This window comes from Chiloscyllium plagiosum, unplaced genomic scaffold (genome assembly GCF_037043375.1).
Source record: "Chiloscyllium plagiosum isolate Xiang-an unplaced genomic scaffold, Cpla_swu_hap1 HiC_scaffold_9, whole genome shotgun sequence".
In the NCBI taxonomy this organism is placed as follows: domain Eukaryota; kingdom Metazoa; phylum Chordata; class Chondrichthyes; order Orectolobiformes; family Hemiscylliidae; genus Chiloscyllium; species Chiloscyllium plagiosum.
Genome location: NW_028270147.1, coordinates 71,573,807 through 71,594,561, shown reverse-complemented (window position 1 = coordinate 71,594,561; position 20,755 = coordinate 71,573,807). Strand labels below are relative to the sequence as shown.

Genomic DNA, 20,755 nt, shown 5'->3' with positions numbered 1-20,755 from the left:
CAGACCCTTCGGTCCAACCCATCCATGTCGACCAGATATCCCAAACCAATCTATCCCACCTGCCAGCACCCAGCCCATATCCCTCCAAACCCTTCCTATTCATATACCCATCCAAATGCCTCTTAAATGTTGCAATTATACCAGCCTCCACAACATCATCTGGCAGCTCATTCCATACACGTGCCACCCTCTGTGTGAAAAAGGTGCCCCGTAGGTCTCTTTTATATCTTTCCCCGCTCACCCTAAACCTATGCTCTCTAGTCTAGACTCCCCGACCCCAGGGAAAAGACTTGTCTATTTATCCAATCCATGCCCCTCATAATTTTGTAAACCTCTATAAGGTCACCCCTCAGCCTCCAACGCTTCAGGGAAAACGCTTCTGTTCAGCCTCTCCCTGTAGCTCAAATCCTCCAACCCTGGCAATATCCTTGTAAATCTATTCTGAACCCTTTCAAGTTTCACAACATCTTTCCGATAGGAAGCAGACCAGAATTGCAAGCAATATTCCAACAGTGGACCAACCAATGTCCTGTACAGCTGCAACATGACCTCCCAACTCCTGTACTCAATACTCTGACCAATAAAGGAAAGCATACCAAACGCCTTCTTCACTATCCTATCTACCTGCGACTCCACTCCAAGGTCTCTTTGTTCAGCAACACTGCCTAGGACCTTAGCATTAAGTGTATAAGTCCTGCTAAGATTTGCTTTCCCGAAATGCAGCACCTTGCATCTAACGGAATTAAACTCTATCTGCCACTTCTCAACTCATTGGCCCATCTGATCAAGATCCTGTTGTAATCTGAGGTAACCCTCTTTGCTGTCCACTACACCTCCAATTTTGGCGTCATCTGCAAACTTACTAACTGTACCTCTTATGCTCACATCCAAATCATTTATGTAAATAACAAAAAGTAGAGAGCCCAGCACTGATCCTTGTGGCACTTCACTGGTCACAGCCCTCCAGTCTGAAAAACAACCCTCCACCACCACCCTCTGTCACCCACCTTTAAGCCAGTTCTGTATCCAAATGGTTAGTCCTCCCTGTATTCCATGAGATCTAACTTTGCTAACCAGTGTTCATGGGAAACCTTGTCGAACGCCTTACTGAAGTCATATAGATCACATCTACTGCTCTGCCCTCATCAATCTTCTGTTATTTCTTCAAAAAACGTAGTCAAATTTGTGATATATGATTTCCCACGCACAAAACCATGTTGACTATTCCTAATCAGTCCTTGACTTTCCAAATACACACACATCCTGTCCCTCAGGATTCCCTCCAACAACTTGCCCACCACAAACGTCAGGCTAACTGGTCTATAGTTCCCTGGCTTGTCCTGACCACCCTTCTTAAACAGTGGCACCACGTTAACCAACCTCCTGTCTTCCGGCACCTCACCTGTGACTATCGATAATACACATATCTCAGCAAGAGGCCCAGCAATCACTTCCCTAGCTTCCCACAGAGTTCTAGGGTATCCTGATCAGGTCCTGGGGATTTATCCACCTTTATGCATTTCAAGACATCCAGCACTTCCTCCTTTGTAATATGGACATTTTTCAAGATGTCACCATCTATTCCCCTACATTCCATATCTTCCATATCCTATTCCACAGTAAATATTGATGCAAAATACTCATTTAGTATCTCTCCCATTTTCTGTGGCTCCACATAAAGGCCGTCTTGCTCATCTTTGAGCGGCCCTATTCTCTCCCTAGTTCCCTTCTGTCCTTAATGTATTTGTAAAAACCCTTTGGATTCTCCTTAATTCTATTTGCCAAAGCTATCTCATGTCCCCTTATTGCCCTCCTGATTTCCTTCTGAAGTATACTCCTCCTGCCTTTATACTCTAAGGATTCACTCGATCTATCCTGTCTATACCTGACATATGCTTCCCTCTTTTTCTTAACCAAACCCTCAACTTCTTCAGTCATCCAGCATTCCCTATACCTACCAGCCTTTCCTTTCACCCTGACAGGAATATACTTTCTCTGAATTCTCGTTATCTCATTTCTGAAGGCTTCCCATTTTCCAGCCGTCCCTTTACCTGCGAACATCTGCCCCCAATCAGCTTTTGAAAGTTCTTGCCAAGTACTGTCAAAATTGGCCTTTCTCCAATTTAGAACTTCAACTTTTAGATCTGGTCTGTCCTTTTATATCACTATTTTAAACCTAATAGAATTATGGTCACTGGCTTCAAAGTGCTCCCCCACTGACACCTCAGTCACCTGCCCTGCCTTATTTCCCAAGAGTAGGTCAAGTTTTGCACCTTCTCTGGTAGGTACATCCACATACTGAATCGGAAAATTTTCTTGTACACACTTAAATTCCTCTCCATCTAAACCCTTAACACTATGGCAGTCCCAATCTATGTTTGGCAAGTTAAAATCCTATTGCCATCCTGAAAAATCCCCACTTTATCACCATTCTCTGACTTGTGCCAATCAGCTAATCCTCTTGCCATGTCAAATACCTTACCCCTAACACCACAGGCTCTCATCTTACAGAGTAACGGAGTCATACCATACAGGAATAGACCCTTTGGCCCAACTCGTCCACACCGACCATGTTTCTCAAACTAAACTAGTCCCATTTGCCAGCTTTTGGCCCATATCCCTCCAAACCTTTCCTATTCATGTACCAGTCCAAAAGGTCTTTTAACTGTACTTGCATCTACTACTTCATTCTACATATAAACCACCCTGTGTGTGAAAAAGCTGTCCCTCAGGTCCCTTTTAAATCTGTCCCCTCTCACCTTAAACCTATGCCTCTAGTTTTGGACTGCCCTACCCTTGGGAAAAGACTTTATAAAAGATTTTCTAAACTTTTAAGGTCACCCCGTGGCCTCCTATACTCCAGGGAAAAATGTCCAAGCCAATCCGGCCTCTCCTTACAACTCAAACCCTCCAGTCCGGTAACATCCTTGTAAATCTTTTCTGCACTCTTTACAGTTTATCAACATCTTTCCTACAGCAGAGTAACCACACTCTATGCAGTACCCCAAAAGTGGCCTCACCAATGTCCTGTACAGCTGCAACATGACAACTCCTATACTGAAGTGTTTGACCAATGAAGGCAAGCGTGCCAAATGCCTTCTTCACCAATCTGTGACACCACTTTCAAAGAACTGTGTCCCTGAACCCCTATTCAACACCGCTCCCCAGGGCCCCACCATTAATAGTGCAAATGCTTCCCTTCTCTGTCTTCCCAAAATGAAACACATATCTAAATTAAACTCCATCTGTCACTCCATGGCCCATTAACCCAGCTGATTAAGATCCTATTTATTCAGAGATTACATTCTTCACTATCCACTACACTACCTATTGTGGTGTCATCTGCAAACTAACTTAACCATGCCTCCTATAATCTCATCCAAATCGTTTTATGTAAATGACAAACAATAATGGTTCTAGCACTGATCCTTCTGGAATACTACTAGTCACAGGCCTCCAGTCCAAGAAACAATCCTCCCCCACCAATCTCCATTTCCTACTGTCAAGCCAATTTCTATCTAATTGGCCAGCTCTCTCTGGATCCCATGTAATCTAACTTTACTAACCAGTCTGTTTCTGCGTGGGTTTCCTCTGGGTGATCCAGTTTCCTCCTGCAGTCCAAACATGTGCTGGTTAGGTGAATTGGCCATACTAAATTGCCCATAGTGTTCAGGGATGTTTAGGTTAGGTGGGTTAACCATTGGGAAATATAGAGGTACAGGGACAGGGGTAGGGGGGTAAATCTGGGTGGGGTGCTCTTTGAAGAGTCAGTGTGCACTTGTGTGGTGTAAAATTCCAAGCAGTGGAATGTGGTGAAACGGTTAAAAATTATGTCCCAATACATGTGTGAATCTAACCGGAATGGAGGTGTTGCTTAGTCCCGTGTGAATCTTATTACACACCTCCCCGTGTGAATCTTCTTATCTGTATGTAACCAGAATGGAATGTGTTTTTTAGCCTTGCTCTGCTGTTCACATGAATGTTTATATCTGGAAAAGAGTATATCAGCTGGAAAAGTCTCCAGTTCGGAGAGTCTGCTCCGGGGTTACGTTTAACCGCCGAGCGTGGGTTGTTGGCAACCGCTCTACGAGAACTGACGGCTCCCAGTTCCGGTAACATGTAGAGTGAGTATAAGCCAGACCCATTGTGGCGACGCTGCGGGGAATAAAATGCCCATATTCTAGCAGACTCGCCTCTTGGTCGTTTGTTCTGTGTCAGACTACTCTCCTACGAACCTGACCTTGAGAATTTTTTAAAACAACTTGTTGGGCCAATTGGCCTGTTTTCACACTGTAGGGATTCCAGGATCTATTCTAACTTTGTTGAAGGCTTAGCTAAAGTCCATGTCGGAAACGTCCATCACCCTGCCCTCATCTATCTTCTTAGTCACGTTCTCAAAAATCTCAATCAGTTTCAAGAGACACAATTTCCCATGCACGGTGAGCATTCTTAGCCAGTGGCAGCTTGTCAATGGCCTACTGGAAATCCAAATAGATCATGTCCATTGGCTTTCCTTTGTCTAACTTGCTCATTACCTCTGCAAAGAATTCTAACAAATTTGTCAGGTATGACCTCCCCTTGAGGGAGTCATGTTGACTCAGCCATATTTTACCATGCACTTCCAAGTACTCGCAATCTCATCCTTAATAATGGACTCTATAATCTTACCAACAACCGAGGTCAGTCTAATTGGCCTCTAGTTTCCAGTCTTTTGCCTCCCTCTCTTTTTGAACAGGGGTGTTATATTAGTCATTTTCCAGTCCTCTGGCACTCTCCCTAACACCAGTGATTCCTAAAAGATCACTACCAATGCTTCCACAGTCTCCTCAATAATTTCCTTCAGAATTTTAGGGTGTAGTCCCATCTGGTCTCTGTGATTAGTCCACCTTCAGACCTTTCAGCTTCCCCAGCATCTTCTCCTTAATGATGGCCACTACACTCACCTCTGCCCTCTGACTCTCTTTGAAGGTCTGGCATGCTGCTGGTTTCTTCCACTGTGAAAATTGATGTAAAGTACCTATTCAGTTCCTCCGCCATTTCTACAGCCCCAGCCTCACTTTTCAGCGGTCCAATGTCCACTCTTGCCTCTCTCTTACCTTTTATGTATCTAAAAAAATCTCCTGCAATCTTCTAGCTAGTTTACCCCCATTTTTCACCTTTACTGTTTTTTTAGTTATACTTTGCTGACTTTAAAAGCTTCACAATCCTCTGGGTTCCCATTAATCTTCACTCATTGTATACTATCTCTTTTGCTTTTATGCTGTCCCTGACTTCATTTGTCAGCCATGGTTGCTTTGTACTCCCCTTAGTATGTTTCTTCTTCTTTGGGATGAATTTCTACTGTGCCTCCCAAATTACTCCCAGAAACCCCTGGTATTGCTGCTGCACTGTCTTCCCTGCTGGGCTCCCCGACAGTCAACTCTGACCAGCTCCTCCCTCATGTCTTTGCAGTTACCTTTACTTAATTTTAATACTATTACATCTGATTCCAGCTTCCCCCTCTCAAACTACAGGGTGAATTCTATCATGTTATGTTCTCTGAACTCTAGAGGCTCCCCTTCACCTTAAGCTCCCTAACCATGTCTGCCTCATGACACATTCCCAAGCCTGTTCCCTAGTGGGCTCTACCACAAGCTACTCTAAAAAGAAAACATCTTGTAGACATTCCACAAATTCCTTTTCTTGAGATCCACTACCAATCTGAGCTTCCCAGTCCAACTGCATATTTAAATCCCTCATGATTATTGTAATAGTGCCTTTCTTACATACATTTTCTATTCCCTAATTTATTTTCTTCCCCACATCCTGACTACTGCAAGAACATAATTCCTACTGGGGTCTTTTTTCCCCTTTGAGGTTCTATCCACACAGATTCTATGCCTTTCAAATCTATATTACTTAGAGTCATAGAGATGTACAGCATGGAAACAGACCCTTTGGTCCAACCCGTCCATGCCGACCAGATATCCCAACCCAATCTAGTCCCACCTGCCAGCCCATATCCCTCCAAACCCTTCCTATTCATATACCCATCCAAATAGCTCATAAATGTTGCAATTGTACCAGCCTGCACCACTTCCTCTGGCAGCTCATTCCATACACGTACCACCTTCTGTGTGAAAAAGATGCTCTTTAAATCTTTCCCCTCTCACCCTAAACCAATGCCCTCTAGTTCTAGACTCCCTGACCCCAGTGAAAAGACTTTGCCTATTTACCCTATCCATGCCCCTCATAAGTTTGTAAACCTCTATAAGGTCACCCCTTAGCCTCCGACGCTCCAGGGAAAACAGCCCCAGCCTGTTCAGCCTCTCCCGATAGCTCAAATCCTCCAACCCTGGCAACATCCTTGTCAATCTTTTCTGAACCCTTTCAAGTTTCACAACATCTTTCTGATAGGAAGGAGACCAGAATTGCACGCAATATTCCAACAGTGGACTAACCAATGTGCTGTACAGCCACAACATGACCTCCCAACTCCTGTATTCAATACTCTGACCAATAAAGGAAAGCATACCAAACGCCTTCTTCACTATCCTATCTACCTGCGACTCCACTTTCAAAGAGCTATGAACCTGCACTCCAAGGTCTCTTTGTTCAGCAACACTGCCTAGGACCTTAGCATTAAGTGTATAAGTCCTGCTAAGATTTACTTTCCCAAAATGCAATACCTCGCATTTATCGGAATTAAACTTCATCTGCCACTTCTCAGCCCATTGGCCCATCTGGTCAAGATCCCGTTGTAATCTGAGGTAATCCTCTTCGCTGTCCTCTACACCTCCAATTTTGGTGTCATTTGCAAACTTACTAACTGTACCTCTTATGCTCTCATCCAAATCATTTTATGTAAATGACAAAAAGTAGAGGGCCCAGCACCAATCCTTGTGGCACTCCACTGGTCACAGGCCTCCAGTCTGAAAAACAACCCTCCACCACCACCACCCTCTGTCTTCTACCTTTGAGCTAGTTCTGTATCCAAATGGCTAGTTCTCCCTGTATTCCATAAGATCTAACCTTGCTAATCAGTCTCCCATGGAGAACCTTGCCGAACACCTTACTGAAATCCATATTGATTACACCTACCGCTCTGCCCTCAGCAATCCTTTTTGTTGTCTTATCATTTGATTTGACTTCTTAGTAACACATCAACCTGCCCCCTCTGCAGTATCCTTGGATATTTAGCTCCCAATCGTGATCTCCTTGCAGCCAAATCTGTGAGATACCCACATCAAACCTGTCAATTTCAGTTTGCACTACAATGTGGGCGGCACGGTGGCACAGTGGTTAGCACTGCTGCCTCACAGCGCCAGAGACCCGGGTTCAATTCCCGACTCAGGCGACTGACTGTGTGGAGTTTGCACGTTCTCCCCGTGTCTGTGTGGGTTTCCTCCGGGTGCTCCGGTTTCCTCCCACAGTCCAAAGATGTGCAGGTCAGGTGAATTGGCCATGTTAAACTGCCCGTAGTGTTAGGTAAGGGGTAAATGTAGGGGTATGGGTGGGTTGCGCTTCGGCGGGTCGGTGTGGACTTGTTGGGCCGAAGGGCCTGTTTCCATACTGTAATGTAATCTAATCAAAAAGCTCATTTACCTTGTTTCATATACAGTGTTTATTTAAGTACAACACCCTCAGTCCTACGTTGACTGCCGCTTCTCATAGTTGTCCTCTTATTTGCTATGACTGAAATTAGATTCCTGAGCTTTTCTATACTATCTGTCCTATTACTTGTTCTGGAAACTTTAATAATCACTGCTGAGCCCTCGCTGCTTTTAACGTTTTCCATAATTTTCCACGCAACTGATCCTACCCTCCCAATATTTATAGTTTAAAGCCCTATCCACAGTCCTAGTAATGCAATTCTCCAGGATACTGGTCCCAACATGATTCAGGTGAAGCCCTTCTCATTGGAAGAGCTCCCTCCTTCCCCAGTCCTGGTCTCAATGTCTCATGCATTTGAACCGGTTTCTCCCAACCAATCTTTCAGCCATGTGTTTATTTCTTTAATTTTGTTGACTCCCTGCCAATTTCCTCTTGGCTCAGCTAGTAATCCAAAGGTTACTGCATATTCATCGATTATATTCATAATGGTTCCTCGTGCTGGAATTCTTCCTGTGGGACTCCAATTTCTGATAGTACTTTTAAATTGCTTAATTCTCTAATTTTATCCACTATGTTATAACCACTAAACTGGTTCTGCTTTTTAATTTAGCCCCTAAACTGCTCATATTCCCTCAGCAGAACATCTTTCTACCTATATCGTTGGTACCTATCCATGACAACTGGATATTTCCCTCCCACTCCAAGTTCTTCTCCGGCCCAGATGAAATACCCTGAACCTAGGTGCCAGCCAGGCAATGTAACCTTCACAACTCTCGATCATGGTCACAGAGAAATATCTATTTCCCTGGATATACTAAGCCCGATTACAACTACATTTTTCTTTTCTCCCCCTCTCTTGAATGGCTCCCTGTACCACAATGTTTTGATCAGTTTGCTCATCCTCCCTACAGCCTGCAATCTCATCCACATGAAGAAAGAATCGCAAACCTGTTAGATAGCTCAAGTGCTGAGATACCTTCATCATTACATTCTGGATCCCTCTACCAGCCTCATTTGCAGTCACATCCTCCTGTCCCTGACTGAATTTGAGGGAGTTCATTTAAGGGGTGTGACTGCCTCCTGAAACACAGCAGCCAGGTATATCACCTACTCCCTGATGTGTTACAGAGTTCAGATTCCAGTTCATCAAAAAAAAGTTTTAGATTGGGGGGAGAGCAGATTTTAGTAAAATAAGGCAGGATCTGGCTAAGGAATGCTGGAAACAGCTACTATTGGGGCACTAGAGATTCACCAGATGCTGCCTGGGATGTAAAATTTAACTTATGAAGAAAAGTTTGATGGGCTTGCATTGTTCTCATTGGAGCAGAGAAGACTGAAGGAAAGTCTGATCGAGATGTACAAGATTATGAGGTGCATGGACACAGTGGATAAGGAGCAATTTTCCCCCTTATTTGAAGTGACAAGGAGACACTGTTTGAGATGAGGAGCAGGAGCGGGGAGGTAGGGATGCCAGAGGAATGAAAGCAAAAACGTCTTTGGTAACAGTCTGGAATGTGCTGCCTGGGAGAGTTGTAGAGGCAATTGTTCTACATTCTTTAAGAAGTACTTGGATGTGCTCTTGGAATGTCATAATATTCAAGGCTATGGATCAAGAGCTGGCAAGTGGGATTATGTTGATGGTCAGGTGTTTCTCATGTGTCAATGCAGACTCAATGGGCCAAAGGGACGATTCTATGAGCCAGAGTTCCTCAAGCAATCAACAGTTGCTACAGATGTGGTCACTATGAACTATTTAAAAAAATAAATTTCCAAAATTTATCACAAAAACATTGAGTTTAAACAAAAACATTTATGATGTTCAGATCACTATGCAAAAAAACCCCACTAATCTTTAATCGTATTCAATTGTAATTATCCAGTGTATTTTTTCAGGCTTAAACTACATTCTGAACACATAGTTTATTAGGAGGCAGTCAAAACAATCTTTATTCCCTGAAGTTTGTTTTAAAAGTCACATATTCGTGTCCATTTTTGATTAAACCAGTTGTGAATCATCACAACGAACATATTGCCTCATGTGCATAATCTCAGTTATTGCTATCCCATATAATTAATTACATGATGAAACAAAATACTAACATCCTTAAATTTCTTATAACTCATATCAAGTTAATTTTGAACTTAACCACAAAAGTATCTTCAGTATTGAAAACAAACGTTCATATCTATTTGGGAGAGGGATAGGCAATACAGAATCTGGATGAGTCCAAAAGCAATTAACCCAGCAACTCACTGGGCTCTTCCCATTCTACAGTAATAACTCTTCCAGCTCTCACAAGTGGCTTCAAATGCCACATCCTGAAAATGAGGCATTCGGGGATGGGGAGAAAACTGTGGTTGGACAAACAAAAAATCAATCCCTTTCCCCTAAACTTCTCCCCACTTATTCCCCAAACACTTACCTTAACTGGTTACTGCTAGCACCCGACTGCAGTCACAAAGATTTCCAAATGAGCTGTAAAACTGACAAATTTACCAAACCTCCTTCTCCCAGCACTTCCTGGGCACGGAACCATGAAACAGAAAATTGAGGGAAGGTGATTGTGGGAAGGACCGGAAGTCAGTTCCGGATTGTGCGTGTGGGGCGTATGTGAAGGACCGGAAGTGGCGGGTTGCTGTGGTAACGGGGACGGGACATGAAACGGGATTTCGGTCTGATGGTGGCGGGGACGCAGGTTGTGTTGGCGGCATCTGGGGATGAGAAACACCCGCCGGAGAACATTCTGGACGGGTGAGGGCCTTCAATCTGTCTCTGCGGCTGGCGAACAGGGTCTTCACCCTAGATAACAACACACTGCATTGATATAGTGCCTCACGTTGAAAACTTCAAGGTTCTCATTGCTCTGTGAGAAATCCCATCAAAATGGACTGTTAGTGAGCATTCTTTTAAAATGTGATTGGTTGCTTTGACAGCCTGACGCTATGACTTTAGCTCCATGCCTGGAATGTGCAATAAAAATGCATCAATTCATTGCAGTAACAGTGTAAGGTGATAAGAGATAAAATTCTTGGCGGAGAAGTAGATCGCTTACTGGGACTTATTCCACGCTCAATAGCGAACACCCCTGCTTTGCTGGAGGTTGTAAAATAAAGTCAATTATAAAAAGAGCTTTAATTTATATTTCACAACTACCAGATGTCTCAAAACATTTTCCAGCTAATTAGGTCCAAGAAGTGTAGTCACACTTGTAATGTAGGAGATACAGCAGCTAACTGTACGCACCACAAGCTCCCACAAACATAGAAATTACAGACTACCTGCTTTTGTGAGTGATAAATATTGGTCAAGATACTTGGTATAATTTGCCTGCTCTTCTTCAAATGCCAGTGTCTCCCCTGTTCTCTTCTGCCACCCCTTCCCCCCACCTTTGATTAAATACAGAGATTGCACCAAAATTGAAAATGTAACTAAGCTTATTCAAAGAATTGCCACATTATAGGCCAAAAACTGGAAAAGAAACTTTGCCTAATTTTTTTTTCTTACCAACTATCTAAAGCTTTGGACCATATTCTGCTATGTTTACTTTAGTGATGGAAAGGGATAGGTATATACTGCAAGGTAAGAGTTATAGCTGAGGGAAAGGCAATTACAATGCAATTAGACAAGATTTAGGATGCATAGGATGAGGAAGAAAATGGGCACAATTGAAATGTGGAGATGGGCACAATTGCAGGAGATGAGCACAATTGAAATGTGGAGCTTATTCAAGAACCAGCAACTGCGGGTCCTTGATAAGTATGTACCGGTCAGGCAGGGAAGACCTGTTGTCGAGCGTGAGAGCTGTGGTTTACTCAGGAATTTGAATCTCTTGTCAAGAGGAAGAAGAAGGCTTATGTTAGGATGAGATGTGATGGCTCAGCTTGAGAGTTGCAAGTTAGCCAGGAAAGACCTAAAGAGAGAGCTAAGAGGAGCCAGGAGGGGGCATGAGAAGTCATTGGCAGATAGGATCAAGGAAAAGCCTAAGGCTTTCTGCAGCTATATCAGGAATAAAAGAATGACCAGAGTAAGATTAGGGCCAATCAAGCATAGTAGTGGGAAGTTGCGCGTGGAGTCAGAGGAGTTAGGGCAAGCACTAAATGAATACTTTTTGTCAGTGTTCACACTAGAAAAAGACAATGTGGTCGAGGAGAATATTGAGATACAGGCAACTTGACGACATGGGATGGAGGTGAATAAGGAGGAAGTGTTAGTAATTCTAGAAAATGTAAAAATAAGTCCCCTGGACCAGAAGGGATTTATCCTAGGATTCTCTGGGAAGCTAGGGAGGAGATTGCCAAGCCTTTAGCTTTGATCTTTATGTTGTCATTGTCTACAGGAATAGTGCCAGAAGATTGGATGATAGCAAATGTTGTTCCCTTGTTCAGGAAGGGAAGTTTAGCCAGCCCTGGTAATTGTAGACTTGAGAGCCTTACTTTGGTTGTGGGTAAAGTGTTGGAAAGGGTTATAAGTGATAGGATTTATAATGATCTAGAGATTAATGAGTTGATCAGGGATAGTCAACACAGTTTTGTGAAGGATAGGTCGTGCCTCACAAACATTATTAAGAGTTTTTTGAGAAGGTGACCAAACGGGTGGATGAGGATAAAGCAGTTGATGTGGTGTATATGGATTTCAGTAAGGCGTTTGACAAGGTTTTCCATGGTAGGATTTTGCACAAAATACGGAGGCATGCATTGAGGGTGATTTAGCAATTTGGATCAGAAATTGGCTAGCTGAAAGGTGGTGATTGATGGGAATATTCATCCTGGAGTTCATTTACTAGTGGGGTATTGCAAGGATCTGTTTTGGGTCCACTGTTGTTTGTAATTTATATAAATGACCTGGATGAGGGCATAGAAGGATGGGTTAGTAAATTTGCAGATGACACTAAGTTTGGTAGAGTTGTGGATAGTGATGAAGGATGTTGTAGGTTACAGAGAGACATAAATAAGCTGCAGAGCTAGGCTGCGAAATGGCAAATGGAGTTTAATGCGGCACAGTGTGAGGTGCTTCACTTTGGAAGGAATAACAGGAATGCAGAGTACTGGACTAATGGTAAGATTCTTGGTAGTGTAGATGAGCAGAGAGATCTCGGTGTCCATGTGCATAGATCCTTGAAAGTTGCCACTCCGGTTGATAGGGTTGTTAAGAAGGCATACGCTGTGTTTGCTTTTATTAGTAGAGGGATTGAGTTTCGGAACCATGAGATCATGCTGCAGCTGTATAAAGCTCTGGTGTGGCCACATTTGGAATATTGTGTACAGTTCTGGTCACCGCATTATAGGAAGAATATGGAAGCTTTAGAAAGGGTTCGGAGGAGATTTACTTGGATGTAGTATGGAGGGAAGTTCTTAGGAGGAAAGGCTGACGGACTTGAGGTTGTTTTCATCAGAGAGAAGAAGGTTGAGAGGCGACTTAATTGAGACATATACGACAATCAGGATTAGATAGTTTGGACAGTAAGAGTCTTTTTCCTCAGATGGCAGTGGCTAGCACAGGGACAAAGCTTTACATTGAGAGGTGAGAAATATAGGACAGATGTCAGAGGTAATTTTTTACTCAGGAGTAGGGGCATGGAATGCACTGCCTGCAACAGTAGTAGACTTGCCAACTTTAAGGGCATTTAAATGGTCACTGGCATATGGATGAGAGTGGAATAGTATAGGTTAGATGGGCTTCAGATTGGTTCCACAGGTCGGCGCAACATCGAGGGCCGATGGGCCTGTACTGCACTGTTATGTTCTATGTTCTATTCTGTCACAGTTAAGGTGAGATATAAATGCAAGTTGTTTCCATCTTGGCTTCTGTAAGGACTGACTATTTGTGACACTAATAAGACATAGAAAAGAATGGATAAACAAAAATGCTAAGTCTCATATTGTACTTCTGCTTACAGTAATACAGAAACATTTTGGATTACAACAGGAATGTTCCCACAAGAATTTATCCTAAGTTTTGCTAATCTCATAAAAATTAGCTCAATGAAAATTCACTGTTACAATGGTAAGATTTTTTGCTGCATTTTAATCACTTTATTTGAATAGGCAAATTATTTACTGTGATAAACAGGATATTTTACCGAAAAACAACAAATGCTGGAGATAATAGCATGCTAGAAAGCATCCATGGAGAAAGAGCAAGCTAACATTTTGAGTCTAGATGAGTCTTCATCAGGCTGGATCTCTCTCCATGGAAGCTGTCTGACCTGTTGTAATCTCCAACATTTGGTGTTTTCAGTTCAGATTCCAGCATCTGCAGTAATTTGTTCCTACAGGCTATTTTACCTAGTTCTGTATGTGTCCAAAGAATAAAATGCAATGAACAGCAGTTCTTAATTACTCATGAACTTGAAAAAAATTTTATGCATTTGGCATCATGAATACATATTTGGGTTTGAAATATATTTTGTGGATATGTTTCAGTGTAAATGCATGAGTAAACATTGAACTATATTGCCAAGTTTATAAGAATAAAGCAATTCACCAGCTACTCACAATCATTATAAATATTCCAAAAGTAATAAGTATCTTTTTGATGTGCTATTCCAGTGCGCAGCCTTGGTATTGAGAGAAGTATAGCAGGAGAACCTGTAGATTTCGAACCAATGACTAACACCGGTAAGTGTATTCAACAAATATTTTGATGATATCACCAAGATTGTTGTGGAAAATAATGGCTTCTGTTCCATTTCATTTGATGGTTTTCATCCTGTGATGCTGTCTTTTTCCCAGAACTTGAGCGCTCTGACGAACAGCTTCAAGTAGAGGAATTTACAGTAAGTAAATTTTGCAAAAAGCTGAGGTAACATATTAGTCTGTATGAAATCATTATAGGTCAGTTCCTCCCCAAAGTAGGAGTGAGTGGTGTTATAGTGATTTGATTTCCCCATCCACTGCACTTCTTGATCTCTATGGTGCTGTTGCAGCAAGCTTCTGAGTGAAGGACAATCACTTTCCCACGTTGGAAAATGGGGGCAATTCAAATAATGTTGTATGCATACACATTACTAAATTTAACCAGCTAGTCCAAAATAATATTCATTAGTTTGGGAGTGCAAGGTGCACTGCAACCTAGTTCGGTAAGTAAAGTAACAAAAACAATTCACGGGTCAAAAATGGGTGGAGGCTTGAATTAATTAGAAATACCAGCATAGACTGATTTGACGAAATGGTCTGTTTCTTGCTGTATTGGTAACATCAATGCAATACAAATGTCAGGCAACGATTTTCTCCAACAAGAGATAAGCTAACCATTGTCCCTTGACATTCCATAGCATTACCTTTGCTTCACATTGAGAAACCCCATTATCGTGTTATGTGGCACTACCACTGAGTTAAATGGGACAGACTTTGAACAGATCTAGCACCTCAAGTCTGGCCATCCATAAAGTGCTATGCCCATCACAGCAGCAGAATCATGCTCTAACACAATATGCAACTTCATGGTCCAGCATACCCCCACTCAGCTATTACCATCAAGATAGGGGATCAGCCCTGGTTCAAAGGAGAGTGCAGGACCAGCACCAGGCATACCTAAAAATGAATTGTCAACCTGATGAAACTATCAAACAGACTATTTGTGTACCAAAGTGCATAAGCAGTTAATTATAGACAGAACAAAACGATCCCACAAGCAATGGATGACATCTAAGCTCTGCCGTCCTGCAACATCAAATCATGAGTGGAAAATTAAACAATTCATCAGAGGAGGAGTGTCCACGAACATTCCCATCCTCAACGATGGCAGAGTCCAGCATATCAGTGCAAAAGATAAGGTAGAAGCATTCGCTGTAATCTTCAACCAGACGTACTGAGTGAATGTTCCATCTTGGCCTCCTCCATTGGGCCCCAGCATCACAGATGCCAGTCTTCAGCCAATCCGATTCACTTCACGTGATATCTAGAAATGGTTGGAGACACTGGATACTGCAAAGGTTCTGGGCCCAGACAACATTTTGGCAATAGTATTGAAGAGTTCAGAATTTGCCGCACCATAGCTAAGTTGTTCCAGTTCAGCTACAACACTGACATTTCCCCAAATATGTGGAAAATTGACTAGATATGTCCTATTCATAAAGAGCAAGGCAATCCCACCCAGTGTGTGCCTTCTACAAGGTGCAATGCAGCAACTCACCATGGCTCCTTTTATAGCATGTTCTAAACCTGCAACCTCTACTACTTATATCAAGGAAAGCAAACATGTGGGAGAACCACCATCACCTGCAAATTCTCTTCCAGACCATAATTATCTTGACTTAGAACGAATGTTGCCATTCCTTCACTATTATAGATGTTAAATACTTAGTACTCCCTTTCTGTGGGTGTACTTACCCAGTGATCCAAGTTAGCTGCAGTACTTTAAGGGCAACTAGATATGGACAATCCATGTATATTTTTGAATTCATTCTTGAGATGTGAGCAAAACTGTATTTTTTGCTCATTCCTAATTCCCCAGAGGGCATTTAAGAGTCAACCATTTTACTGTGGATCCAGAGTCACTTGTGGACCAGTCAAGGACAGCAGATTTTTTTTCTCAAATGGCCATTGGTGAAACTAATTGCTGTCAACAATTGACAGCAGTTACATGGTTACCATTAGGCTAGCTTTTTAGTGAATTTAAATTTCACAATCTGCCAAGGTGCCATTCAAACCATATTCCCAGAACATTAAGCCTGGTATCCTGGTATATGAGTCCAGTGACATTACTACAGCCTCACTTTATGGGTGGTCTAGCCTGTGATGCCCAGATCCTGTGAATGAGTTAAGGAATCACATTCTATGATGATATAATCTTGAAAATTGTATTGTGACTTAGCAGTGTGCTAACTTTTAAAAAAGAAAAGAATGTGAATTAACAAATTATATTCTCTATATAGCAGGATGGAACTAGAGCTACACATCTACGATTTGTCATAAAGTCTGGTTTTGATCACTTTGTGTCAGTACACAAGGTTACAGTGGAAGGTGCAGAGGAAGATGCCTGACTCTACATTGCACACTATCATTAACAAGACTTTATATGGAACACTGATGTTGAGAAAATTTACCTAGTGTACATACTTCTGCAGTATATTTGTTATAAACCATACATGTTGGATTGTTATTGTTGTGAATAAATTATTTTGGTTTTGTAAGTCTCTACAATCTTCATTGTTAACTCCTGAAAGTACTTGGTTAACATCTGAATGAACCATCAGAACCAGTGCAAGATCTTCCTCTTACACTGTTGAAGGGTCTTTCTCTGGTACGTGATCATTCTCTGACATAAGTCACTTCTGGACCTACTGTCAGTATTTGCAAAGTGCTTTATTACTGTCCAGTCTCTTACATCATTCTACCATTCCACAGCCCTTATTTAATGGTCATTCTGACGTTTGAACCAATACAGGGAGAAATTTTCAACCTTTAGAATGAAGGCATGTCAATTTACTTCTAGTTATGACTTGGATATTAAAACCATGTGGACCATTACCTGAAAGGGAATTAGTTACAGTTAAATTGTATTTTTCCACTTAATGGAATAAGAACTTTCAAAAGACTTGTTGAAAAGTAATCATTTAATAGTACAGAATGTAAAACATCATCTTAGTTTATTAATTCTTGGGATGAACGTGTCGCTGGCTCAGCAGCATTTATTGCCCATCCCTAATTGCATTTAAGATTCAGGGAGAAAGTGAGGACTGCAGATGCTGGAGATCAGACTAGAGTATGAAGTGCTGGAAAAGCAGAGCCGGTCAGGCAGCAGAGGAGCAGGAGAATCAAGCACAAGCCCTTTCATCATGAAGAGTCAACCACATTGCTGTGGAACAGGAGTCACATGTAGGCCAGACCAGGTAAGGAGAGCAGTTTCCTTCCCGAACAGGACATTAGTGAACCAGATGGGCTTTTCACAATAATCGACAATGGATTAATGATCAGCACTTGACTCTTAATTCCAGAGTTTTTTAAAATTAATTTAAAATTCCACTAATTGCCACATCAGGATTCAAAATCAGGTTCCCAGGACATCATCTGGGTCTTTGGATCAACAGTCTAGCGATAATACTAAAGGCCATTGCCTCCCAGAGTTACATACTCTTAGCTACATTTCAGAACATCAGCCCTCAGCTTTCCCTGGGTTTTGACTGTAAGCTTCATAAACAATATAGCTAAAACCATGCAGCTACTGTGACTATATGCTATAGATCTTGACAAATAGGGCAAAGTGACATATTAATTTTACATGATTTTCATGCTGGAAAGTTGAAAAGCAGAGGATATCAATACTTCAGATCTTAGTGAGAATTGATTTACTTTGCTGTTTAGGATTTTAAACATTGTCAAGGTTCTACAAATACTTGTCTTATTTTCCCAGCTGGAAGGATTAGATATCAATAATTATGGTGCAACCAATTTCACTAAATGCTGGTCAAGGAACTAATATTTTCATGGGAAATATTGGTGATACTTTACCCAAAATAAAACCTCAATATTATTAAAAAAGTGATAACTACCCAATCCTGTCTGAAGTGGCATACTGCTAAATATTTAAATTTTACCAATTTGTTCAATCTGATTTAATTCCCACTAACGAGGATATTAAGATTATTTAATTATTTTTCAGTAATACTTGCTACAACTATAATTTTGCCACTTGTTGCATTGTACAGAGTTGGTCAAATTAGTCAATTTTGTGAAGCTGTTTACTATGCTATTTTTATAACTTCAAAAACAAATGTACAAGTATTCTCTAATTTTGATTCTTAATAACCCTTTTGAGTACTTGCCTTATATCTTGTCTGTTTACTGTAACAAATCAGAAATATTGCAACTAGAAGAATTAATGATGAACTAAATGAGTTAAGAAATCACATTGGAAATACAAAGTTTACAGCTCTTAAAATAATCGTATTAGGTACTCATTGAAGACATAACTGCACAGAAATCATAACTGCACACTAATGATGCAACATTAAAAGTGAGTTTATTGATTTTTATACTAAGTTCCTGAACATGAACTACACATCCCTTTTGGATATAATACATGGTTCTGTAAACTGAACAAGTGGATCGAACCAATGTCGATTTTCAAATCTGATTAATTTGGGAAATTTTTCAGTATAAAAATGCTACCACGTTTCTAAGTGATTGCATGTGCTTCCACAAAAAATCATTTTGATCTGCCTGAAAAGAACACAGAAGAGATATTCTCATTACGGTTCCTTGCTATGGCACGTTGGAACTGGTGGTCGATGAGCTCCGTTCTTATGAGGGCATCCCTGAGTACAGACACACACACTCCCACACTCACATGCATCCTCTCATAGACTTAGACCCCTTTACACTCACATACAAACATATCGACTCTCTTTTACACAAACACTCACGATACCCCACCCCAGACACACACACACATGCTTTTGTGGGGTGAATTTGTACTTGCAGAGTTACATTGTACTTTGCTCAAATGAATCCATGCAAGACTCTGTTAAATCATTCTTTTAGATTAGAATCAATTTAAACATTATGGCACAGATGAGAGACTTAATGTATAATTTCAGTTACATCACACAGTAAACTTTTGCTATAAATTCTGTGGATTACAATTGTGTCCTCCACAACCATTTGATGAAGGAGCGGCGCTCAGAAAGCTGGTGCTTCCAATTAAACCTGTTGGACTATAACCTGGTGTTGTGCGAATTTTAAGGAAATTATAAATATGGAAAGACCTTTATTTGATTTGCTTGTATTATATCATTTGTTTGCATTTAAGAGTGCCAATGAAAACCATCTCAAAGCTTCCTGCTGATAGTGGTTCCACCAGAGTTTTAATTTAGATTTTGTAAAAGTAATCATACTTCAAGTTGATATTCCCAAGGCCCCCTTCCACCCTGAAAAACAAAAAAAAGAAACAATTAGTCAGACGGATGAATTAACAGAATCTCTCTGCCAAAGACATTGATAACATCAACTTTGTTTGTGACCCAGATTTACAAACTCTACTCCCTCTCTTCAGAACAAATACCTATGCTTATTTCTAAGATTATCATCCATGAGATTGTACAACTGCAATTATCCTGTTCCATTCAGAGTCAGGAGTATAAAACACAAACGAAAATACTGCTTGTTTTTTTTCCCTTGTTCCTTTAAGCTTATGTTATCCTTTATAATAAAATTCTAAATTAAAAATGATCAAAACAAATGATATATTAACAATAAATTCAGTTAGTTTTGGTCAGTCCTTATGTTGGGGCAGGCTAGATTGATGGCTAACATGTGCTTCAGAATACAATAACATTAACAACAGGGGTTTAATTGCCACTTGACCTAGAGCTAAATTTGGGACCTACTTCCTTACCCTGCCAAAGGAGTGGAAGACATTTAAAAACCACCACTGACAAAAAAGGAGAAAAAAAAACAACAAAATGGATCAAAATCAATCAGCAGACAAAGAGCCATGTACATGCCTTCAGGAATTGCAATGTGATATGATATTAATCAGTCCAATTACCATCTTTTTTATTCATGAGGTGAGGATGTCACTATTTATTGCTGTATTAAATACTGTATCTGTATTTATGGACCATTCCTAATTGGCAATAGGGCAGTTGAGAGTCAGCCACATTGTTGTGGATCTGGAGGTGCATGTAGACCAGGCAAGGGTGGTAGATTTCCTTCTCCAAAACGAGATTAGTCACCCAGATAGGTTTTTCTGACAATCGACAATGTTTTCATGGTTGGTATCAGACTCTTAAGTGTCGAAGATTGTGGTGCTGGAAAAGTACAGCTGGTCAGGCAGCATCCAAGGAGCAGGAGAGTCAATGTTTTGAGCATAAGCTCTTCATCAGGCATCTGTAGTCCTCACTTTCTAATAGACTCAGAATTTTATTGAATTCAGATTCCACCATCAGACATGGCAAGATTTGATCTGGGTCTCTTATTAGTCTAGTGATAATACCACTAAATATTCTCATATACAGATGCATCAAAACAATTGTCATGGTCAGTAGTATTCATAAACTTAGCTGTGTCCACTCAGTGATAGGTTTCTCATTCTCATTATGTGGGGGTAATACCTAATTTCACAAGGAGGCTTTACCACCAGCCCTTTTGTCATCCATGGTTTTACATTTTACTTAAATTTTAGTTTAATTAGACTGATATTACTGAACCTGGACTGAAG

General features: G+C 41.1%; 3 protein-coding genes across 4 annotated transcripts in view; 1 reads left to right on the top strand and 2 right to left on the bottom strand.

Moving 5' to 3' along the window:
- Window positions 1–10,165, bottom strand: part of lrrc42 (leucine rich repeat containing 42) — a 30,105-nt gene extending 19,940 nt beyond the window's left edge. Inside the window, exon 1 of the mRNA XM_043699630.2 lies at window positions 10,017–10,165. The gene's annotated coding sequence lies outside the window, so the exon portion shown is untranslated. The remainder of the gene's footprint in view (window positions 1–10,016) is intronic.
- Window positions 10,166–10,193: 28 nt separating this feature from the next.
- hspb11 (heat shock protein, alpha-crystallin-related, b11) lies at window positions 10,194–16,721 on the top strand. Of its 2 annotated transcripts, none has more exons than XM_043699634.2 (5): window positions 10,194–10,345; window positions 13,491–13,597; window positions 14,143–14,211; window positions 14,326–14,369; window positions 16,473–16,721. In XM_043699634.2, exons 1-5 carry the CDS (start codon window positions 10,251–10,253, stop codon window positions 16,575–16,577), a joined length of 420 nt encoding a protein of 139 aa, XP_043555569.2. In that variant the 5' UTR covers window positions 10,194–10,250; the 3' UTR covers window positions 16,578–16,721. The 2 variants fall into 2 exon arrangements, with proteins under 2 accessions (XP_043555569.2, XP_043555568.2); XM_043699633.2 differs by having other exon boundaries at window positions 16,470–16,721.
- The window catches only part of dio1 (iodothyronine deiodinase 1), a 57,433-nt gene continuing 53,393 nt past the window's right edge, over window positions 16,716–20,755 (bottom strand). Inside the window, exon 4 of the mRNA XM_087990772.1 lies at window positions 16,716–19,463. Within this exon, the coding sequence (XP_087846898.1) occupies window positions 19,425–19,463 (39 nt within the window). The 3' untranslated portion in view covers window positions 16,716–19,424. The remainder of the gene's footprint in view (window positions 19,464–20,755) is intronic.

Excerpts from the sequence above, each read along its gene's own strand:
- hspb11 (XM_043699633.2), top strand. The coding sequence starts at position 10,251 with ATGAAACGGGATTTCGGTCTGATGGTGGCGGGGACGCAGGTTGTGTTG. Across the intron at positions 13,598-14,142 it reads GAAAATTCACTGTTACAATG|TGCGCAGCCTTGGTATTGAG; the intron begins GTAAGATTTTTT and ends GTGCTATTCCAG. Across the intron at positions 14,212-14,325 it reads CGAACCAATGACTAACACCG|AACTTGAGCGCTCTGACGAA; the intron begins GTAAGTGTATTC and ends TCTTTTTCCCAG.